Raw genomic sequence first — 19,124 nt, 5'->3', positions numbered from 1 at the left:
CATTTAATGGTGGTTATTAGGCTCTAAGAAAGGAAAATAAAGGAAACGAAATACATGTACAGATGGGGTGAAGCTCATACGAGAGGAAATGTAATATGTCAACTGTAAACACAGTTACACTTCTCTTCATATAATTTAAATAATTCTTATAAGCAAAAATAGCAAATATTTTGTGTGGAAAAACATACAAAATACTAATCATGATATACTGTAAATAATGTCATTATTATTAAATTGTAAATAAACATAGTAGCTGATATTTTGCAAACTATCATTAAAAATATAACCAAAATTAATCTACAAAGACTTTAAAGGTTTTAAGTTACAATTATAGAGTACATCCAGAATGTTTTATTTTCACTGGAAGAAAAGTTGCTGAAATTATTATAGCTTCATTAACACACTCAAAGAACATTTCCATAGTAGGTTTATATACACAGGCATAACTTGGCGTAGGTAATGAAGGGGCGCTTGCCCTCGCCAAATGTTCATGTTTATTAAAATTTACAAGTTAGGGTATCTGAGGAGCAAAGTAATAAAGAGTAATATACGGCACAGTTATTTAACAAATAATCCTGGACGCTGTTTTCATGGGATTGAAAACTTTTTGAGTCTCTTCCCCAAACCGTATCATGCCGGTGTTGATACAAAAGTTTAGCCGTAGGTCTAATTCTGACCCCTCAACATTAGGCCCAATTTAATTGTGGCACCTCCAAATTAGGCCTAGTCTGATTCTGACCCCTCAAAATTAGGCTCAAAGTCTGATTCTGGCCTCCTCAAAATTAGGCCCCTAGTCTGATTCTGCCCCTCCCCAAAACATTAGGCCCAAGTTTAATTCTGCCCCCTCAAAGTTAGGACCAAAGTTACGTCCATGTTCTTATATATAGTATCAGAAACAGAAAAATGTATATTTACATATAATTTATTTTTTATTTGCTTTAATCAAACTGTTCAAATATTTTACATATATGGTGCCAGAAACGTGTTCTTTAAAGAAAATAAAAATTCAATAAAAAATCCGATTTAAATAAAGAATCTACAAAAATTATTTTTATGCGCCCTGGTTACAAGACTATTGGTCTCAGCACCATCAGAAGAAGTTTATTAAAGTAATTTTCACACCGGGTGAATGTACATTATAAAATACATCACTTTGACATCGCACAAAATATATATAAGGAGTGACCCTTTATCAGGACACCAAAATGTCAACCTCACATCCACGCAATACACCCTGTACTGCATTTTGTAGACTAACGAGGCTCTGGCGTCTGGACCCATGGCCAGTATGATCCTCTATGGGACTGTGTCTTCCAAATGTGATTGTCCCTTCATCTATTCATCTTTTTTTTTACCACTCATCTTTGCGATTAGCTAAAAGTGGCAGAAAAGCGAAGTGAAATAAACAAACAACAACAACAACAACAACACCACCACCACCACCAACAACAACAACAACAACAACAACAAGAACAACAATAATAATAATAATAATAATAATAATAATAATGAATCATCCGTAGGTGAAGCGATATTCACAAAACACAAGAGATTACGTTGTCCGGTGTAACGCACAACATATATCAAAAAATCAATGTAGGCAAGACTGTGCAAAATAGACAATAGGGGAAATATAAATTAACTGATTGATTGATTGAATTGATAGGATGAAATTGACGAAGGGACACTCACGAACATCCATTCGAACTCGGGACCCCTGGCGTCCTAGCGCGCTGTGCTTACCTCCGTAATCCTCGAGACAGAAGGGGGAAATATTTTCACCTGGGATGCCGCACGGCGGTTGGCAACACTGCCGGGAGAGGGCGAATGGAAGGAGGCGCCCGCAAAGAGTATTCGCAGAAGGACGTGTCGCGGGCAGGATCCCGGGATCCTAGGCGACCTGCAACGCTCCGTGGACGAAACGTTAAGCGTGGCGTAAAAACGTGTCCGTGTTTGACATGAACCGTCCGAGCGGGTGGCGATCCTCGCTTAAATGCTTTACCTCCAGATAGCCGAAGAGCGCTGACCGCGTCCGCGTAATTTCGTTTAGCGTCTTCGAGGGCAGAGAAAAGCACCTGGACACTCTCACTCTTAACCTCTAAGACCACGGTGTCTGCACGGAGAACACCAATCATTTTGTAGTTGCCCGCATTGGCATAATTATCTTTCAAGACTACAGTGTGTGGATTTTAAAAAAAACCGGTTGTTCTAACTTCATCTTACGTTAACAATCCGTCAAGACTAGAGTTTGTGGATTTAGAAAACAAACTACTCCGACTAAAGTCTGCATCGTTCGTGATTGCCCTTCAAGATTAGAGTTTGTGGATTTAGAAAATAAATTACTCTGAGTGTAGTCTGCATCGTTCGTGACTGTCCTTCAAGACGAAAGATTGTGGATTTAGAAAACCAACCACTCTGTACTTGCCTGTATCGTTCATGACTGTCCCTCAAGACTAACTTGTGTGAATTAGGCCTTCTAATTACGCTGACTGTAGTCTGCATCGCTTGTGACTGTCCTTCAAGATAAGACATTGTGGATTTAGAAAACAAACTACTCTGACTGTAGTCTGTTTCGTTCGTGACTGTCCTTCAAGATAAGACATTGTGGATTTAGAAAACAAACTACTCTGACTGTAGTCTGTTTCGTTCGTGACTGTCCTTCAAGATAAGACATTGTGGATTTAGAAAACAAACTACTCTGACTGTAGTCTGTTTCGTTCGTGACTGTCCTTCAAGATTAGATATTGTGGATTTAGAAAATAAATTACTCTGACTGTAGTCTGTTTCGTTTGTGACTGTTCTTCAAGATTATAGCTTGTGGATTTAGAAAACCGAATATTGTAACTGTTATTGCCTCCAATTATTTTCGACTGTCCCTTAAGACTAAATCGTGTGAATCGTCTCGTATAACCATTAACGGCAATACAATGCAATTGCTGCTTTTCTTACTCAAGTCAATTTCTCAATCCACGTTGAGACGCTGCTCCGGGTGAACATGTCCCGACTTGTCCTCTCTCGTGGCGCCATGCGAAAATAACGCTCAAGATGAAAGTGGAGACAATTTTCAGAACACCCTTTCCTAAATCCACAACCGTCAGTGTTGTAGCAGTTATAGTGCTCTTGCTGGTGGCCAATGTTGCCAGTGGATGGGGTCCTCCAGGGTTGTCGAGGAAATCTAGGAAACCAGAGCTGAACGTGGGGCTGGTCCTTCCTCACGGAATGTTCATCCAAAGGAGATACAGAACAAAGATCTCCGAGGGAATAAGTCTACTGGGCAAGTCAAGATTCAACAACAAAGGGATGCTGCTTTTCGACATGTATGAGTTCACCCTCACGCAGACGCATCTTAAAACGGTTGAGAGGACTCCTGCTCCAAACTGTAAGTACCACGCTCATAATTGTGTTTTAGTGTGTAAATTCGTGCCCACCACAAGCCTTCAGTAATTGCTTGCGGTTGAGATAAAACGTATCTTCCAAACTCAATTTAATTAATTCTCAACCTCCACAAATTAACGAACGCATTCATCAGAGTGAAATAGGTCTTCAAGAGTAAACGATAGTTGTAACAGTCCATTTATATTTAAAAAAAAGTTTCCGTGATATTAAGTCACTTTATGTACCAAAAAAAGATTAACACCTTTTCTTTGAATTTTGCGGTTCAGTGGCAGATGAGTGTTATTGTCAAACCAGCATTGTTTTACCGAACTTATCAATAAAACTGAAAAAGGCACACTAAACCAACTGTCCATGCCTGTCCAGTTGTTGTTGATTTGCCTTATTTTATGGCTTATCGTGAGTAAATATCATGAAATTGATGAAGGGACCCTCACAAAGAACACTCGTACGCAGGCCGGGATTCGAACCCGGGACCCCTGGCGCCGCGGCGCACTGTGCAAACCACTACGCCACGGAGGCCGGTCTTGTTCAATTGTCCTCAGTTAAGGAGAGAAACGCAATTTAGAATAAAAGATCCCAATATACTTCAGCGGCATATCAACCGTTAGGTTAGGTGAGGTTCGTCTAAGGGCAGTCAAAATATATTAGCTCAATTGACAAGTATGTTATATAGGGGGTAAATAATGTTGCACATGGAGGATGTATCCATAGCAAAACAAAAGACATTGTCTGGCTGTCCTTACACAACTTCATGCGTCCTTTATTGGTCACTCCGTACTATTATAGTAGCACACTGACATGGAGTAGTAGGAGTTATCCATATTTTCCCTCAGGTCCTGAAGGGTACATGGTACCGGGTTGAAACACCGTTCCTTTACCGTGCTCCACAGAAAAACGTCACACACGGTTAAGTCCGCGCCTTATTTTACCTTTATTGTTAACAAGAAATACAGGTAACTTTCTTGCAACACCCTATATATAATTTGACGAACTAAATGTCCTAAAATATAAATTTGCATATGTATAAACACACTCGATTCCTGTCAACAGCCAATCTAGTGGTGACGTATTGATTACGTAGAAACTACAACATAGACTGATTAAATATGGCATACTGAAACACGTGATTATTACAAGTGGATTCTTCCTCAACGGTTTTAATTACTTCTCACGGTGCCGTCCGTGGTTACGCAGTAAACGAAGCTCCAACTTCCTTAGTTAAAAGATCTATTCTTCTCCTGATTGATTGATTTATTTCGCTTTTATGCCACTTTTCGCTAAACGCGAAGATGGGTGAAGATACATTTAAACTGATGAAGGAACATTCACAAAGAACTAACATGCCCAGGCCTGGATTCGAACCGGGATACCTGACACTGAAGCGCACTGTGATAACTCCTCCGCCACCGAGATAGTTCCTGGTTTCTGTATTTGCATGTATTATATTTGTACTAAAAGAACGAGGCGAGTTTAAGCCCTGCATCGAAAGGGAAATTTCTGGCTTGAAGAGGGAAATACTAATTGCGCCGACTGGAAGTTAGAAGCGTCGGAGGGTGTTGCAACACTGCCCGGAGACGGCTAACGGAGGGAGACGCCTGGAAAAGAGAATCCGAGGAACGACGCGGGGCGAGTCGGATGCCAGGACCCTCGGCGTCCAGTGACGCTCCGTGAAAGAAGCGAAACGCGCTGCGTAAAGAAACTCGCGTAACCCCGCCCTGTTTCGAATCCGCCCGTTGCCGTCTGCCACGCACCGGTCCCCCGTCCCGAACCACGCTTCTCCAGAGATGACACAGCGTGCACCGACCGCCGTGCCCAGCGCGGTGACACTTGTTTCGACCCCGGTCCGCCAGATGGCCAAAGAGTGCTGATCGCGTCCACGTAATTCCTTTTCCCGCCTTCCGAGACAAAGGGGTGCGCCTCCGAATCGGATTTCAATGTCCTTCAAGACTAAAGTGCGAGGATTTAGAAAATCAATTATGCTGGCTGTAGTTGGCTGCACTGTACCTACCTGTCCTTCAAGACTAGAGTGTGTGGATTTAGAGGAACGATTACTCTGACTGTAGTTGCCTGCATTACATGTAACTTTCCTTCAAGATTAGAGTGTGTGCTTTTAGAAAAACGATTACTCTGACTGTAGTTGATTCAACCATAACTGTCCTTCAAAACTACAGTGTGTTGATTTAGAAACGATTACTCTGACTGTAGTTGCCTGCATTGCATGTAACTGTCCTTCAAGACTAGAGTGTGTGCATTTAGAAAAACGATTACTCTGACTGTAGTTGCTTCAACCATAACTGTCCTTCAAAACTACAGTGTGTTGATTTAGAAACGATTACTCTGACTGTAGTTGCCTGCATTACATGTAACTGTCCTTCAAGACTAGAGTGTGTGGATTTAGAAAATCAATTATTCTGACTGTAGTTGCCTTCATTTTCACTATCATTGAAGACTAAAGTGTGTGGATTTAGAGAACAAATTACGCTAACTGTACTTGCCTGCAGTGTAACTGTCCTTCAAGACTAAAGCGTGTGGATTTAGACAACCAATTATGCTAACTGTATTTGCCTGCATTGTAACTGTCCTTTAAGACTAAAGTGTGTGGATTTAGAGAACCAATTTCGCTAACTGTACTTGCCTGCATTGTAACTGCCCTTCAAGACTAAAGCGTGTGCATTTAGAAAACTGTTCTCGCCATGTTCTCAGGCGATTCCTAACGACCAAGAAATGCAATTGCCATCAGCTGTTCTCACCCTCATTACATGTCCTAACTGCTCGAGTGAACATGTTCAAGCTGGTCTATATTGACATAGTGGGGGAATAACGGTAAAGATGACTCATTCAGGAATACACACACAGAAAACAACCATCGCCAGTGTTGTAGTAGTTGTAGTGTTGTTACTAGTGATGTGCGACCTGGCTGGTGCCTGGGGACCATCCTCGACGTCAAATAAATCGAAACCTGGGTTGAACGTCGGGTTGGTCCTTCCCCACGGCGTCTTCATGCACAGAACGTACGTGAAGAAGGCGTCCATGGGAATCAGTCTCCTGAACAAAGCCAGGTTCAACAATAAACAAATGGCTCTTTTCGACATGTACACCTTCTCAATCAACGAAGTGCACCTTGAAGTGCTTCCTGGAACTCCCAGTCCGAATGGTAAGTACAAAACCGTTCCCTGTGGTAGATTTCAATACGGAATCTGTGTTGGTATGTTTCACACTTTACGTTGATTAGCTGTCTTTAGTTAATCGTGACGATGTATGATGATTAGAGTGAATTGATGCTCTAACCCGGAACGGCTGTGACACCGTGAGTCGAGTCGATCACTCAACGTCCTCTGCTATCGAGAATCTCAAAGCAGAGGTAAACAAGATCGAATGCTTCCCAGAAATCAACTAATTATTTATGCAGTTGGAAATGTAATGATAGAATCACTACAGGATCCCTTTATGTATGTTCAATGTTATTTTTTTTAGTGACAACCATGCTTCCTTTTTATGCAGAGCTGGCCTACGTGACGGTGAAAGCCAGCTTGCAGAAGGCGGCTAGTTTCAAAATCTTGTCCTTTCAATCCTGAAGGAGGGTGGACAAAGCCCAGTTTACTAGTTTTTTCGAATCGCCTATATAAGGGAACCGGTTGAGCAACGGGGGTTGGCATTCTTACGTCTTTTGGGCAAGAGGGAAGACCTTTGGAAGGTTCTTTCGGTGCCGGTAGAGTGGCTGGGCTAGTCATACGGCTAGCGGTCACGGATCAACCATTTCTTACATCGAAATACATAGATAAGTCCACGCAATTTTTCTTGATTCGTTTGGTGACAAGCCAACGCTTAGTTTTCGGTGGAGATTTGTATTATTCTTAGGAAAAAGTCGTGTCCGAGGGGATTAAGGAACGCGTTTAATTACAAGTATATGTCCATCCGTTGGTGACAAGCCACGCGAAAATATTTGTTTCAATTTGTAGATTCAACACCGTCAAGGTGTCCGGTTTTTATTTAATCAGGGATTAAAGGGACTGTGACAGGGTGGAAAAAGAATCATACCAGTTTTGCTTTATATAATTTCAAGAATAGCGCATAATTAGTTGTAATTACAGTGCCTTGAATAATGTAGTGTGGAAAACGGACGGTTTTGGCCTCTCTGGCAGGTTCCACTCAGAAAGGATACCGCTAGAGGCGCTGGTGTTGATCCCGGTGCTTGGCATTCGTCTGCTTATAATGGAAGTAAATGGAGTTTTCGCTGCAACGTCTGATTCTTTTACATGAAGCATTTCTATGAATGTGATAATTGCTATGATATTTGGTACAGTGGTCGCGAAGATATTAACGAACATTCTAGACAGTCGACCACGTCCTGTTATCGTCATACTTTCGTTAATAATACGGGAGAAAAAAATACGCGTGGAATGTTCTTGGCAACTAAATTTTTGTGTATGAATTAGGTTCATTATTATTATCATCATCATTTGTTTTAAAGATATACACACTGAAGCATTTGTATTTTGGATATTTACTGTCTCTTTTCTTCCGATTTAAACTAATCGCGGCGATGATGATAATGATGATTGCATGAAACGACAAGGGGAACCCCACAAAATTTCTTAGTGCCATCGACATGAGTGTAAGGCAACTTTCAAACCAATGGGACAAGCGACACGGGATGTTCACATTGTCACACTAGTGACACACACTTCCGGACTGTAAAATAGCATTCATTGCACATGAGGGTCCAAATAGCAAACGATTCGTTCAAATGGCGTATTCGCGTGCTACTTGTTACTTCGGTCGGAAAGCTCCTTAAAGGAAGGGTGCTGAGACCGAAGCGACGCGCTACAGGGGGAGTTCCCAACTAAGTGACAAGCGACATGGTGCCTTCAGTCTATTAGCAAGTGTTGCTTGCGAAAAACAGATAGGCGACACGATAAGCCACACGTGTCGCTTTGTCGCTTCTGCGTCGTTCAAACTGGGCCATTTCCTCAATAGCTTGCAACATGTTGCCGTGGTTTGTTGTTCGCGGATACGCGATGCAATGAGTGTCTTGCTTTAGTGAGATTGCGCACCAAAGCGACAAGCGGCACGCGACACTTATCGCTTGAGGATTTCACCAACCGAACGCTGGCCTGTGCTTCCCGTCATGCCGCTACGATGTGAAATGTTGCTCTTGATTGGCTCGTTTCCAAGCGACATGTGTAGCTTCGGTATGAAAGTTGCCTTGAACCGAAGGACCCGTGTCGCTTTGGTGTGAAATCCTCGTACCGTTTGTCGCGTGTCGCTTTGGTGCAAAATCTCCTTGAGGAAACGGGGCAGTCAAAGCTTGTGTCCCTACGGTTCGAAAGGCTGCATTGATTACGGACTGTTCGCTTCCAAGCGACACTTGTGGTTTGTCGCCTCGGTATGAAATATCTCTCAGGATACTATTTATATTCTAATAACATAGAAAAATAAAACTCTAGTACACAATCCAACACCTGACGTCCGGAATCACTTTGCGATGTTTCTTCTTGTGTTACGCATGCTATTTATTTATTAATTTTATTTTACTTTTCTTTCCAAATTAATGCCATTTCGTGACTGCAAATCACTCCACAAATATAACTGTTTCCATCAATTCACGTACCGCCTTTCAAGACAAACAAATCTACACAATATATTCCAAAAACTAACTAAGCCACATTACTTTCATAAGAAAATTAGCATTCGTACTGATCACACTGCCATCTATGTTTGTCATCCGTCTGGGGAACTAGTTTCTTGGGTCGTTTTCCACACTACGTTATTCAAGGTAGTTGTAATTTCAACCAAATTTAGTCTCTTTTTGCGTGGCAATTTACATTAGCTTCAAGAAAGGGAGGGAATTAGAGAAACGTCATGTATGCTAATGACAAGCTAGATAGTACTGCTGGTCTAGGCTAGCGTACGAACCTCTCATATATATATTACAGTGTTGCAATTAAAGAGGATCGTGTCATTTTTTATGTGGAGGTTATTCCATATGTAATTCTTTGTACATATTTAAGCATCGAAATGGACCTTCACGATGACGCAGTGGTAGCGTCGTCGCCTTGTAATCAAGGGGTCCCGGGTTCGATACCCGGTGGAGGCACATACTGGTTCGGATCCCACTTTAAACTGTAGGTCCAGTCCCAATTAGCCTTACTGTGCATAAAGTGGACTTAAAACACCAACTTAATCAATCAATCAATGAAGCATCGAAATATATAGAATTTTTATATATTTTTAAACAGAACGTCTGATCTATCATGATTTAAAGAATATCCATGGTAAATAATATGGAAGTTATTATATGTATTTAATCCGATTGAACCGTTTTTGTTAGTTATTGAAGTGTTATGCTAATTATCTTGCCTGGGGAAGTAACGAAGACAGGTAACAGGTCGAGCCAAGGCAGGGTACTCTCCCTAGAAGAGAAATAGAGCAGAACAGAATACAGACAGTTTCTTGTGCTCGAAACAGTGCCATAAATAGGATGCGGCCTGTTGTTCGGTGTCAGCCACAAAAAAAGGTCACCAGATAAGACCAGGATATCCCGAAAGCTCATACTTGTGCGTTGTTTGTTTATCTTTTGTACGAACCACGGTGGTCTATTCGGTAGGGCGTCTGACTGCCGCGCGGGGGACCTGGGTTCGTTTCCCGAGGTGGGCGGTGATCTAAAGTCGGAATTTTTCCGGCCTTTTCCCGGCATAAAGTGACTCTGGGACTCACTCAGCCTCAGAATCGATCGTTACCTGGGGGCAACTCTGAGATGTAAAGGTGGCGTGGTGCTGACACGTCACCTTTAAAATGTCGAGGTCAAGAATGTGTGGGACCTTACCCCCACATCACCTTAATGTGCCTTCATCGCACGGTGCTATACACTTACCTTCGATCTTGTACGCTAATCCCCACGATGATTTGATTTGGTTTTTAACTTAGCGTCGCTTTTCTTCCACCTTTGGCTAATCACGGCAATGAGGATGAGTGGCACGATGAAATGGATTAATCGAAGCAGACACACCCGGTGCTAACCACTCCGCCACGGAGGTCGCTGCGATGAGAATGAAAGGTTATTAAATTAAATTGACGTCACGAAATAATCCGCCCAAGACATGAACCCAAATTCTTCAGTAGCCAGACTGAATCACCGAGATACCTGAAACTATTTCTTTGTCCTTGTCACATTAATATGCTCCTACACACAGAGAACTAAATGCATCATACCGATTGATGCAGCAAAACGCGTCGATTGATGCACTAAAGTGTGTTTTATGGCATCTGCGATGAATCAGATTCACATTTGATGCATTTTAGTGCATTTTTGTATGTCGTAAGAGAAACACCAAATGCATCATGTGATGCAAGTGAGGATTTCTTTCAGTCGAGATGCAATATAATGCATCTTTAGATGCACCTTCATGCGTTTTGGTGCATCTTCCTGCATCTTTGTCGATGATCCACTTGGACGTTTCATCCGAGCTAAATATAATCTGTAGCTCAGACGAAACGTTTAAGTGCATCAAAACTCATCAAATTATACATTATAATGCATCTCAACTGAAGGAAATCCTCACTTGCATCAGGTGATGAACATTCGTGTTTCTTCTACGACATACAAAAATGCACTAAAATGCATCAAATGTGAATATGTTTCTTCGCAGATGCCATAGAACATACTTTAGTGCATCAATCGACGCGTTCTGGTGCATCAATCGGTATGATGCATTTAGTTCTCTGTGTGTATTTTTGAAAAAGATGGATAAATTTACTGCAAACACCGTGGAATAATAATACAATCATAGTTTTAATGCAATAGAAGAGTACCACATTTCTAGACCTCTATTATTGAAAAGAAACAAGTTTTGCCATGCTTGTAGGAGTTTTCCGTGGATTAATTTTTAACCCTGCTAAATTTTTACAATTCGCACACGGTCTCGCAGTTTGGAACACTGAAATTAGTGCACTTTCTCCTGACGTAGCAATGACCACAGCGCACTACGATGCCAGAGGTCCCGGGTTTGGATCTGGCCTGGGCATGGATATTTGTGAGCGTCCATTCATCAATTTCATCATATCATCACTAGTGTTGCCCACGAGACGAGACTTTGGCCTGTCTCGTCTCGTGGAAATGCTGTGAAATGCTGTCTCGTCTCGAAAATATTCGTTTGTCTCGGGACACATGATCAATCTCGTCTCGTCTCGAATTTTTAAAAGCCTGCCCCGTCTCGTCCCGTGGACAACACTAATCATCACTCATCCCCATCTTCTCAAATTCACCAAAAGTGAAACCTTAGGTAGTATGCGGGATCGAACTGGGTTGATGTAGCTCACTAATCATTCATTCCCCTATTCTGGAGCAACTCGATACTTTTGGTAAGCCTAATGGTAAGGTGCGAGAGGTAACAACTATACACTTAATGGCAAAACACAACACTTGAGTTTAAACCCCTATAGACTGGATCAGCATGGTGAATGGAAATGCCTGTCTCTCACCGTGTGGAAATGCTCCCTCGAAGTTTTGAATTGTTTTAAATTTGGTTTTAAAATTTTGGGTGCGACAGCACTTAGGTTATTTTGCACCCGTCACAATATACGGGGTCCAGCCCCTTACAGTTACAAATATCAACTCTAAGGTTGCATAACTAAAATCTTAAAATATTCTGACTTCTGTTAAAAGCTGAGGCTGTAAACGGGCACTCAGCAACACAAGGACAAAAAAACAGGACAACACACAGAAATATACTGGCCATACACACAGAAAACTAAATGTATCATATCGATTGATGCACCAGAATGCATCGATTGATGTACTAAAGTGTCTTTCATGGCTTCTTCAAAGAATCAGTTTCACATTTGATGCATTTGGGTGCATTTTTGTATGTTGTGAAAGAAACACCAAAGTGCATCATTTGATTCAATTGAGGATTTATTTCAGTCGAGATGCACTTCAATGCATCAGTTGTTGTTCCTCGATGCACCTTCATGCATCTGTTTGGATGATGGACTTAAACGTTTGGTCTGAGCTACCGAGTTTATGAAGCTCAGGCGAAACGTGTGCATCATCAAAAAAGATGCATTCTGGTGCATCAACGTTGTCCCTCCATCTTCGTCTTGGCCTTCCTACAGGTCTCTTACCATCAGATTTCCCAACAAGAATCCTGTAAACTCCTCTTTCCTCTCCCATTCGTGCCACATGGCCTGCCCACCTAAGTCTTCTTGATTTAATTATTATAATAATATCCGGACATGAATACAAATTATGTAGTTCTAAATTATGTAACCTTCTCCACTCACCTGTCTCCTCATCCCTTTTAGGTCCAAATATTTTCCTAAGGATCTCATCTTCAAATACTCTCAATTTATGTTCCTCTTTCAATGTAAGGGACCAAGTTTCACATCCATATTATAGTACAGGCAAAATTACGGTTTTGTATATTTTAACTTTTAGTTTCTTAGATATTAAACGAGAAGACAAAAGTTTATGAAGAGAGAAGTAACATGCATTTCCTGAATTAAGCCTACTTTTTATTTCCTCTTTAATATAATTTTCATTTGTTAATATTACTCCTAAGTATTTGAATTTGGAAACTGGTTCAAACGAGTTGTTATCAATAATTAGATTTTGATTATTACCTAACACTTGGTTTCGGCCTGTAAGCATATATTTAGTTTTCTCTTTGTTAACTTCCAAACCTATCTCTTTAGCAGTTTTGAAAAATATTTTAGCATTATTCTTAATTGTATTCACATCATCCCCCAGTAAGTCTACATCATCTGCATATGCTAACAACTGAGTCACACCATTTAATTTTAGTCCTTCTTTAGTTTCTTTTACCTTCCTAACAACATATTCTAAGGCAAAATTAAAGAGCAATGGAGATAATGCATCTCCTTGTTTTAACCCATCATGAATTGTAAATTTGTCAGACACATTAATACCCACACGAATTTTACTTTCTGTTTCACTGGTGCATACTTTTATCACACTAACAAGCTTCTTAGGTATTCTAAACTCTACGAATATATTATATAATTTATTTCTTTTGATCGAATGATATGCTTTTTTTAAATCAATGAATAGCTGATGGACATTTTGGTCATATTTCCAAATGACCTCTCGCCTCCCAGATATTTATTCTGATCGATTTTACTAAGCAAATGCAGAGTTAGATCTGGTAGTAGCCTGTTTACGTCGCTGATGACTAGGAAGAGCAAAAGTAATGTCTGACACTGCATTCTTGATTGGCAAGTTCCCGTCTGGAAATGGTGGCTGAATAACTGGGATTTGGAAGTTCATTGTATTGATATTGCTAATTAATCGTTAATTAATTGCTGATCCTCATCTTTCACATTAGCCAAAATATGCAGAAAACCAAATCAATCAATCAAGAACATTACACAAAATGGAAGGAAAGAAATGAAGAGGCCTATGATATTGTGTATCTGTTAAAACAAGTAACGTTAAGAATTGTTAAAATAGGCGTTTCTTAGACAAAGAACTCGAGCAGAAATGCATAACATTAAAGCTTCTTTTAAGCTGCGGAAAGGTCTTCCGGTCCTACGTTGATGAATTCCCTCATTGGGTTGTTTCTGAAGAAGTTTTCCCCACCCTTCCCTACTGATAGATTGGAGGACTTGCGAGCAATGGCGTACGCAGGATATTTCTTCGGGAGGGGCTGGAATTGTATTGATTTATTTTATTTATTACGTCTTGTTTATCATGGCGAAGTTAAGGCTTTGTAGCCTTTTCTACCAATTAACAAGGTTTACATCGAAATTTAATCATAAGAAAATTAGAAAACATTTAAACCATTACACACAAAGGTAAATATTAAAATAAAAAGAGAAATATAAAATTACAAAGAAAAAATACAAAAAAGAAGGATAAGAGAGAAAAATACATACGGGAATAAAAACCTAACCTATACTCACGAGCATACAACAAAACATACACACACACAAACACACAATTCCTGACAGTAGTCAGTGATTTGAAATATTAAGGTGAATAAGGGTTTTCTGTGTTTCTCTGCGCTTAACTGTATTCAATGTATCACTAAAATATAATGTGCTAACTATTTGTGCCAAATAAAAAAATAAAAAATTGTATCTTAAAGACATATGCTGAAAATGAGTTCCGGATTTCGAGGGGCAGCGAGTTCCAAAGACGAGAAGTAGAAACGGTGAAAGATTTTGAATTAAAATTGAGTTATGAAGGGGCATGAGTAGTTCGAGTTCTCCCTCGCGATCTGGTCTCGAGGCTGTGTGATTGGGAAAGCATTGAGAATCTGCTCGAGAGATAAGCCGGTTCCTTTGAACTGATTGTCCTATAGAGAAGGGTGAGGTTGAGTACCTTTCGCCGATCAATTAATTTGAGCCAGTGGCGCCAACTACAGGGGCCCGTGGGAACTTGGCGCACCTAATAATTTTTCGATATTATTATATTTGTTATGTTATATATTTGCGTATTGACAGAAATAAATAACATTTAATATAGCGAGTATGGTGAGCATCAATATCATAATACCTGAAAGGGAGAAATTTAAGATTTCTTAACCTGCAAGAACCAAATGTTTTTCAAAACTTGTCGCCCCCTGGTCGCTTTGTAGAGGTCGGTATGCACAATATTTCGTATATTTAGAAAGTTCCCCTGTCAAAAATGGCCACTGAGGGTCATTTTTATGCACTTACCACTGGGTTTTCCCGCGTTTTTATACTATTTTATTTGAAAATGTTGATTTTTCAATATTTCGGAGGGGGCTGTAACCCTTTCAGCCCCCTCTGCGTACGCAAGTGCTTGCGAGGACGCGTAACTGAAGAAATCGCACAAGTCGATCGGGAGATGCTGGAGAAACCATGGTTTCAACTCAGCGTGCGAATTGGCGGGGGGTGTTGGGGATTTCCCCCACCCACAAAAAATGTTATCCCCGGCAAAAAGAAAAGTATTTTTATGTGAATTAAATCATATAATATAACATTTCTTAACGATGTAACAATCAATTGATAAATCATTCCTGTCCATCAATGGTTCAGTCATCAAACTTTCCATGTCGAAAAATATGCAGTCTGCAACTGAACAACCTCATTGAGCCAACAGCTGACATTTTACACGTATTAAAGTGTTCACAAGAAACTTGTAAGTAGGTTAGGTGAACGTTAAGTTTTCAACTTAATTTGGTCAAGTTTTCGGTGTTGCTATTTCGATAGCACTTTTTGTGTGAGAGTTTGGGTTCTCTTATAATGTAATTATACAGGGTGGACAGAATTAAAGTTACCCAACTCAGAGCACTCTGTAGCCTGTTTGAGGCATCGCATAACTCTGAAATTTGGTTAATCCACTATGCAGACCATGGGGAAAAGGATGGCGATATAAAAAAAATAGTTTAATTTTCTGCCACCAGGTTGAAATGTGACGCTGTAATAATAAAAGACATTTGTTAGCGGCTGGAAGTTGCGAGAAAATACTATCGTTTATTGCAAGATTGCAAGGTAAAGGCAAATTCATAATCAATTGGGGCAGTTTACGTCATTTTTACAACCCATCATGGAAGTACAGCGCCACATTTCAACCTGGTGGCGGAAAACTGAACTATTTTTTTATCGCCATCCTCTTCCCAATGGTCTGTATAGTGGATTCACCAAATTCCAGAGTTCTACGATGCCTCAAACAGGCTACAGAGGGCTCTGAGTTGGGTAACTTTAATTCTGTCCACCCGGTACTAACTACTAAGTGCTTCTAAATTACGTGTAAATGTTATCATAAGATTAATTGACCTAGGTAAGACTAATGTTATAGGGTTCTTACAACTGCAAGGCAGTAATTAATTTACTAACCGCTAACATATACAAATATGCAAAGACAGAAAAAAAACTACCTCCCGAAATGAAATCAGAAGTACGCCACTGAGTGCGCATCCACCCATTTACCAGAGTGCTTGATCTTGTCTAACACTTTACGTGGGTAGGGTTTTCCGTTAGGATGGGTTGAAAGAATGAACTTCATCAAGTGCGGGAAAATTGCAGTATACAAAAAGCAACGTAGCAAATGAAAATCGAATTACATCTTCAGTTGGTGCTTTAAGAACAAATTTTAAATATTTTGTCAAAAATATTAAATTTTTCAACTCCCTTTGAATAATTAATTTCATTAGCTTTTATTTATTTATTTACGACTTTGTTTACATGGCGAAGTTAAGGCATTAATGCCTTCTCTTCCACTTAACCATTAATTACACGGATCATTTTTTTGCAGTAAATTGTATACAATTAAAAAATTAAAAAAGATAAATGAAAAATAAAATAAAAGAAAAATAAAGTAATGAAAGTAAAATGAAAACAAAAATGAAAGCAATACAGTTTGAATACGAGCAGTCAAGCCCTGGATTAACCATTAATTACGTACATTGCTCATTATTTTTACTAACACAATGAAAAAATGTAGTTTAGAAGAATTTAAAAAGAAAAGCAATACAGTTTCTACATGCACACACACATTCACACACAAGTACCTACATAGAAAGCATATTTCGTGGGCTAAATGTATAACGTATTTCTTCCTGGGAATTTAATCTAGGTCCAATTGTTTAGCATGTAGAATTTTAATTGTCTTTTGAATGTTACAACTGAGGAGGAGGCTTGGATTTCGGGGGGCAGTCTGTTCCAGTGTCCTGCAAATAAGTTGGTTGGTTTTATAATAAACCAAAAATATCACAAATTGCATGTGTAATAATCAGTACGTAATCTAGTTATATTTTATTCCAAAATGTAAGAAAATTGCGGAACTTACAATATTTTGAAACGTGAAGGCCCTTATTCGATGATAGAATGTTTTGCAGAAAATTACATTTATTTCAATATTTGTTTTATTGTATACGTAAACGAACAGTTCTTCACCCCGCAGCCCATTTCATTGTTTGTAATCGACCCAGAACTCGCAACTAGGAGATGGCTGCACAGTGCTTTCAGTTCCAGCCACTCCCATCCAACCATTGAACGAATTCGTCTACATAAACTTTCCACGTGAGACAGAGTCAGTCGAAAAATGTGTGAAGATTCAGAGCGTTGAAACAGAGACGGTTTTGTTAGAATAATCCTATTGACGCATTACGTAATGTCAACATTTAATAAGAAAATATGACTGCAAATTTATACCTGAAATATATTTGACCATCGTGGTACAGCACGCTACAAAAGCCAAGGATCCTGCCTGGGTTCGAATCCCGGACTAGGTTCGAGTGTTCTTTGCGAGTGTTTCATCAATTTCATCATATCATTCATCCTCGAGATTAGCCAAAAGTGGCAGAAAAGCGAAGTAAAATAAACTAAATGAAATCAATTACGCTTGAAATAGGAAACAAGAAGATGAAGACACCCTCTGAATGGTTGGGTGCTTGTGAAGTGCGTGGGTGGAACTCGAAGTGCAGTCGCTTTCCGTGGTGAGTTATGGGTTGTTTCTAAGCTATAAAATGGGCGAAGAGCTGCACAACTCTCCGTTCACATAACCAAGATGAACATTGAAATACATTTAATAGTCTGTAAAACATCGAGTAACAGTCTTAAAAGTACACACGTATCTTGGTACTCTAGATATTGTAATTGTAATTTTCCTACATTTGGACACAATATAAGACTGATTGATTTTGTTTATTTTACTTCACTTTTCTGCCACTTTCGGCTACTCCTGAAGATTGGAATGAGTGATGATGGTATAACCTGACAAGTTAAGTCCCGATATGCGCAGATCGCTGCGGAGCACTTCCTATTACGTCATCCTCCCCACCACTCTTCTACGTACTGGTAATGGCCTTGAGAGTACGAGTGGTGCCAACTCAGCAAAATTAAGCTAAAACAAATATGACAAACTATTTTTACTGTGTAAATTGTCGGTGACGGCTCATATTAGTTAATCATTTGATTTAATCCGATATATGAAAATGCGTGCTGTGCGCGGATCGTAAACTGTAGTATTACGCACGCGCGTTAACGTTTATAACGAGGAGAAACTACTGGGCGAATGACTTCATTTTCTAAATGCGACATCGAGCAGTGGCCTGTTTTTTTTTAAAAGCCGAGTGGGTGGGGGTTATTTTGTTTATCGTACAACAATCGCTACGAGAAGGCAATCTGATAACACGCTTGCCTGTGTTTTTTTTAAAGCATGGAAATGTTCTTCCTCTTTAATCTAGGCTGCATATTTTTGAAATGCAAAACTCAAATCATGCCGGGTCCAACGAAATCCACAATCTGCTCTGGAAAGCCTTTTAGAGGACAGGCCAGAGAAATTGTTTGCAATATTGCAATATATTTGCGAAATCAGAAGGAGTTACATAAACTTAAGTATAATGTTGTCGAGTCCACAAGCGCCGCCACGGGAGTATCTAAATGGATGGTTTCTCAAGTTTTAAAAGAATTGGATTGCATAAATTTGTTGTTTTAAGTCCAGTTTATGCACAGTAAGGCTAATCGATACTGGACGTAGGATCTGAACCACTATTTGCCTCCACCGGGAATCGAACACGGGACCCCTTGACCACTGAGCCATCGGGGAGTTCAAGTTTTAAAAGAAGGAAAAGAGTCGTTGGCGAAAGGTGAGCTGAATTTCTGTACTCCGACAGGTATAAAACAGCCCAGGATAAAGCGAATACAAATTTTGTTGAAAATCCTCAGACCATTCCGCTCCCTCCAGGTTTCAACAGTGCGAACCAACGTCGCTTCGGAATGTGGTGTGAGCTGCGCAACAG

At 40.1% G+C, this 19,124-nt stretch overlaps 1 protein-coding gene across 2 annotated transcripts in view; it reads left to right on the top strand.

Annotated features, from left to right (window-relative positions):
• The first annotated feature begins 6,050 nt into the window (after positions 1 to 6,050).
• Positions 6,051 to 19,124, top strand: part of Nmdar2 (glutamate ionotropic receptor NMDA type subunit 2) — a 416,257-nt gene continuing 403,183 nt past the window's right edge. For both annotated transcript variants that reach the window (XM_083136501.1, XM_083136498.1), the window contains exon 1: positions 6,051 to 6,550. In XM_083136501.1, coding sequence (XP_082992627.1) covers positions 6,226 to 6,550 — 325 coding nt within the window. In that variant the 5' untranslated portion in view covers positions 6,051 to 6,225. The remainder of the gene's footprint in view (positions 6,551 to 19,124) is intronic.

Source organism: Lepisma saccharinum, chromosome 15, assembly GCF_977018435.1.
Source record: "Lepisma saccharinum chromosome 15, izLepSacc3.1, whole genome shotgun sequence".
NCBI lineage: Eukaryota > Metazoa > Arthropoda > Insecta > Zygentoma > Lepismatidae > Lepisma > Lepisma saccharinum.
This window is presented reverse-complemented; position numbering and strand designations above follow the sequence as displayed.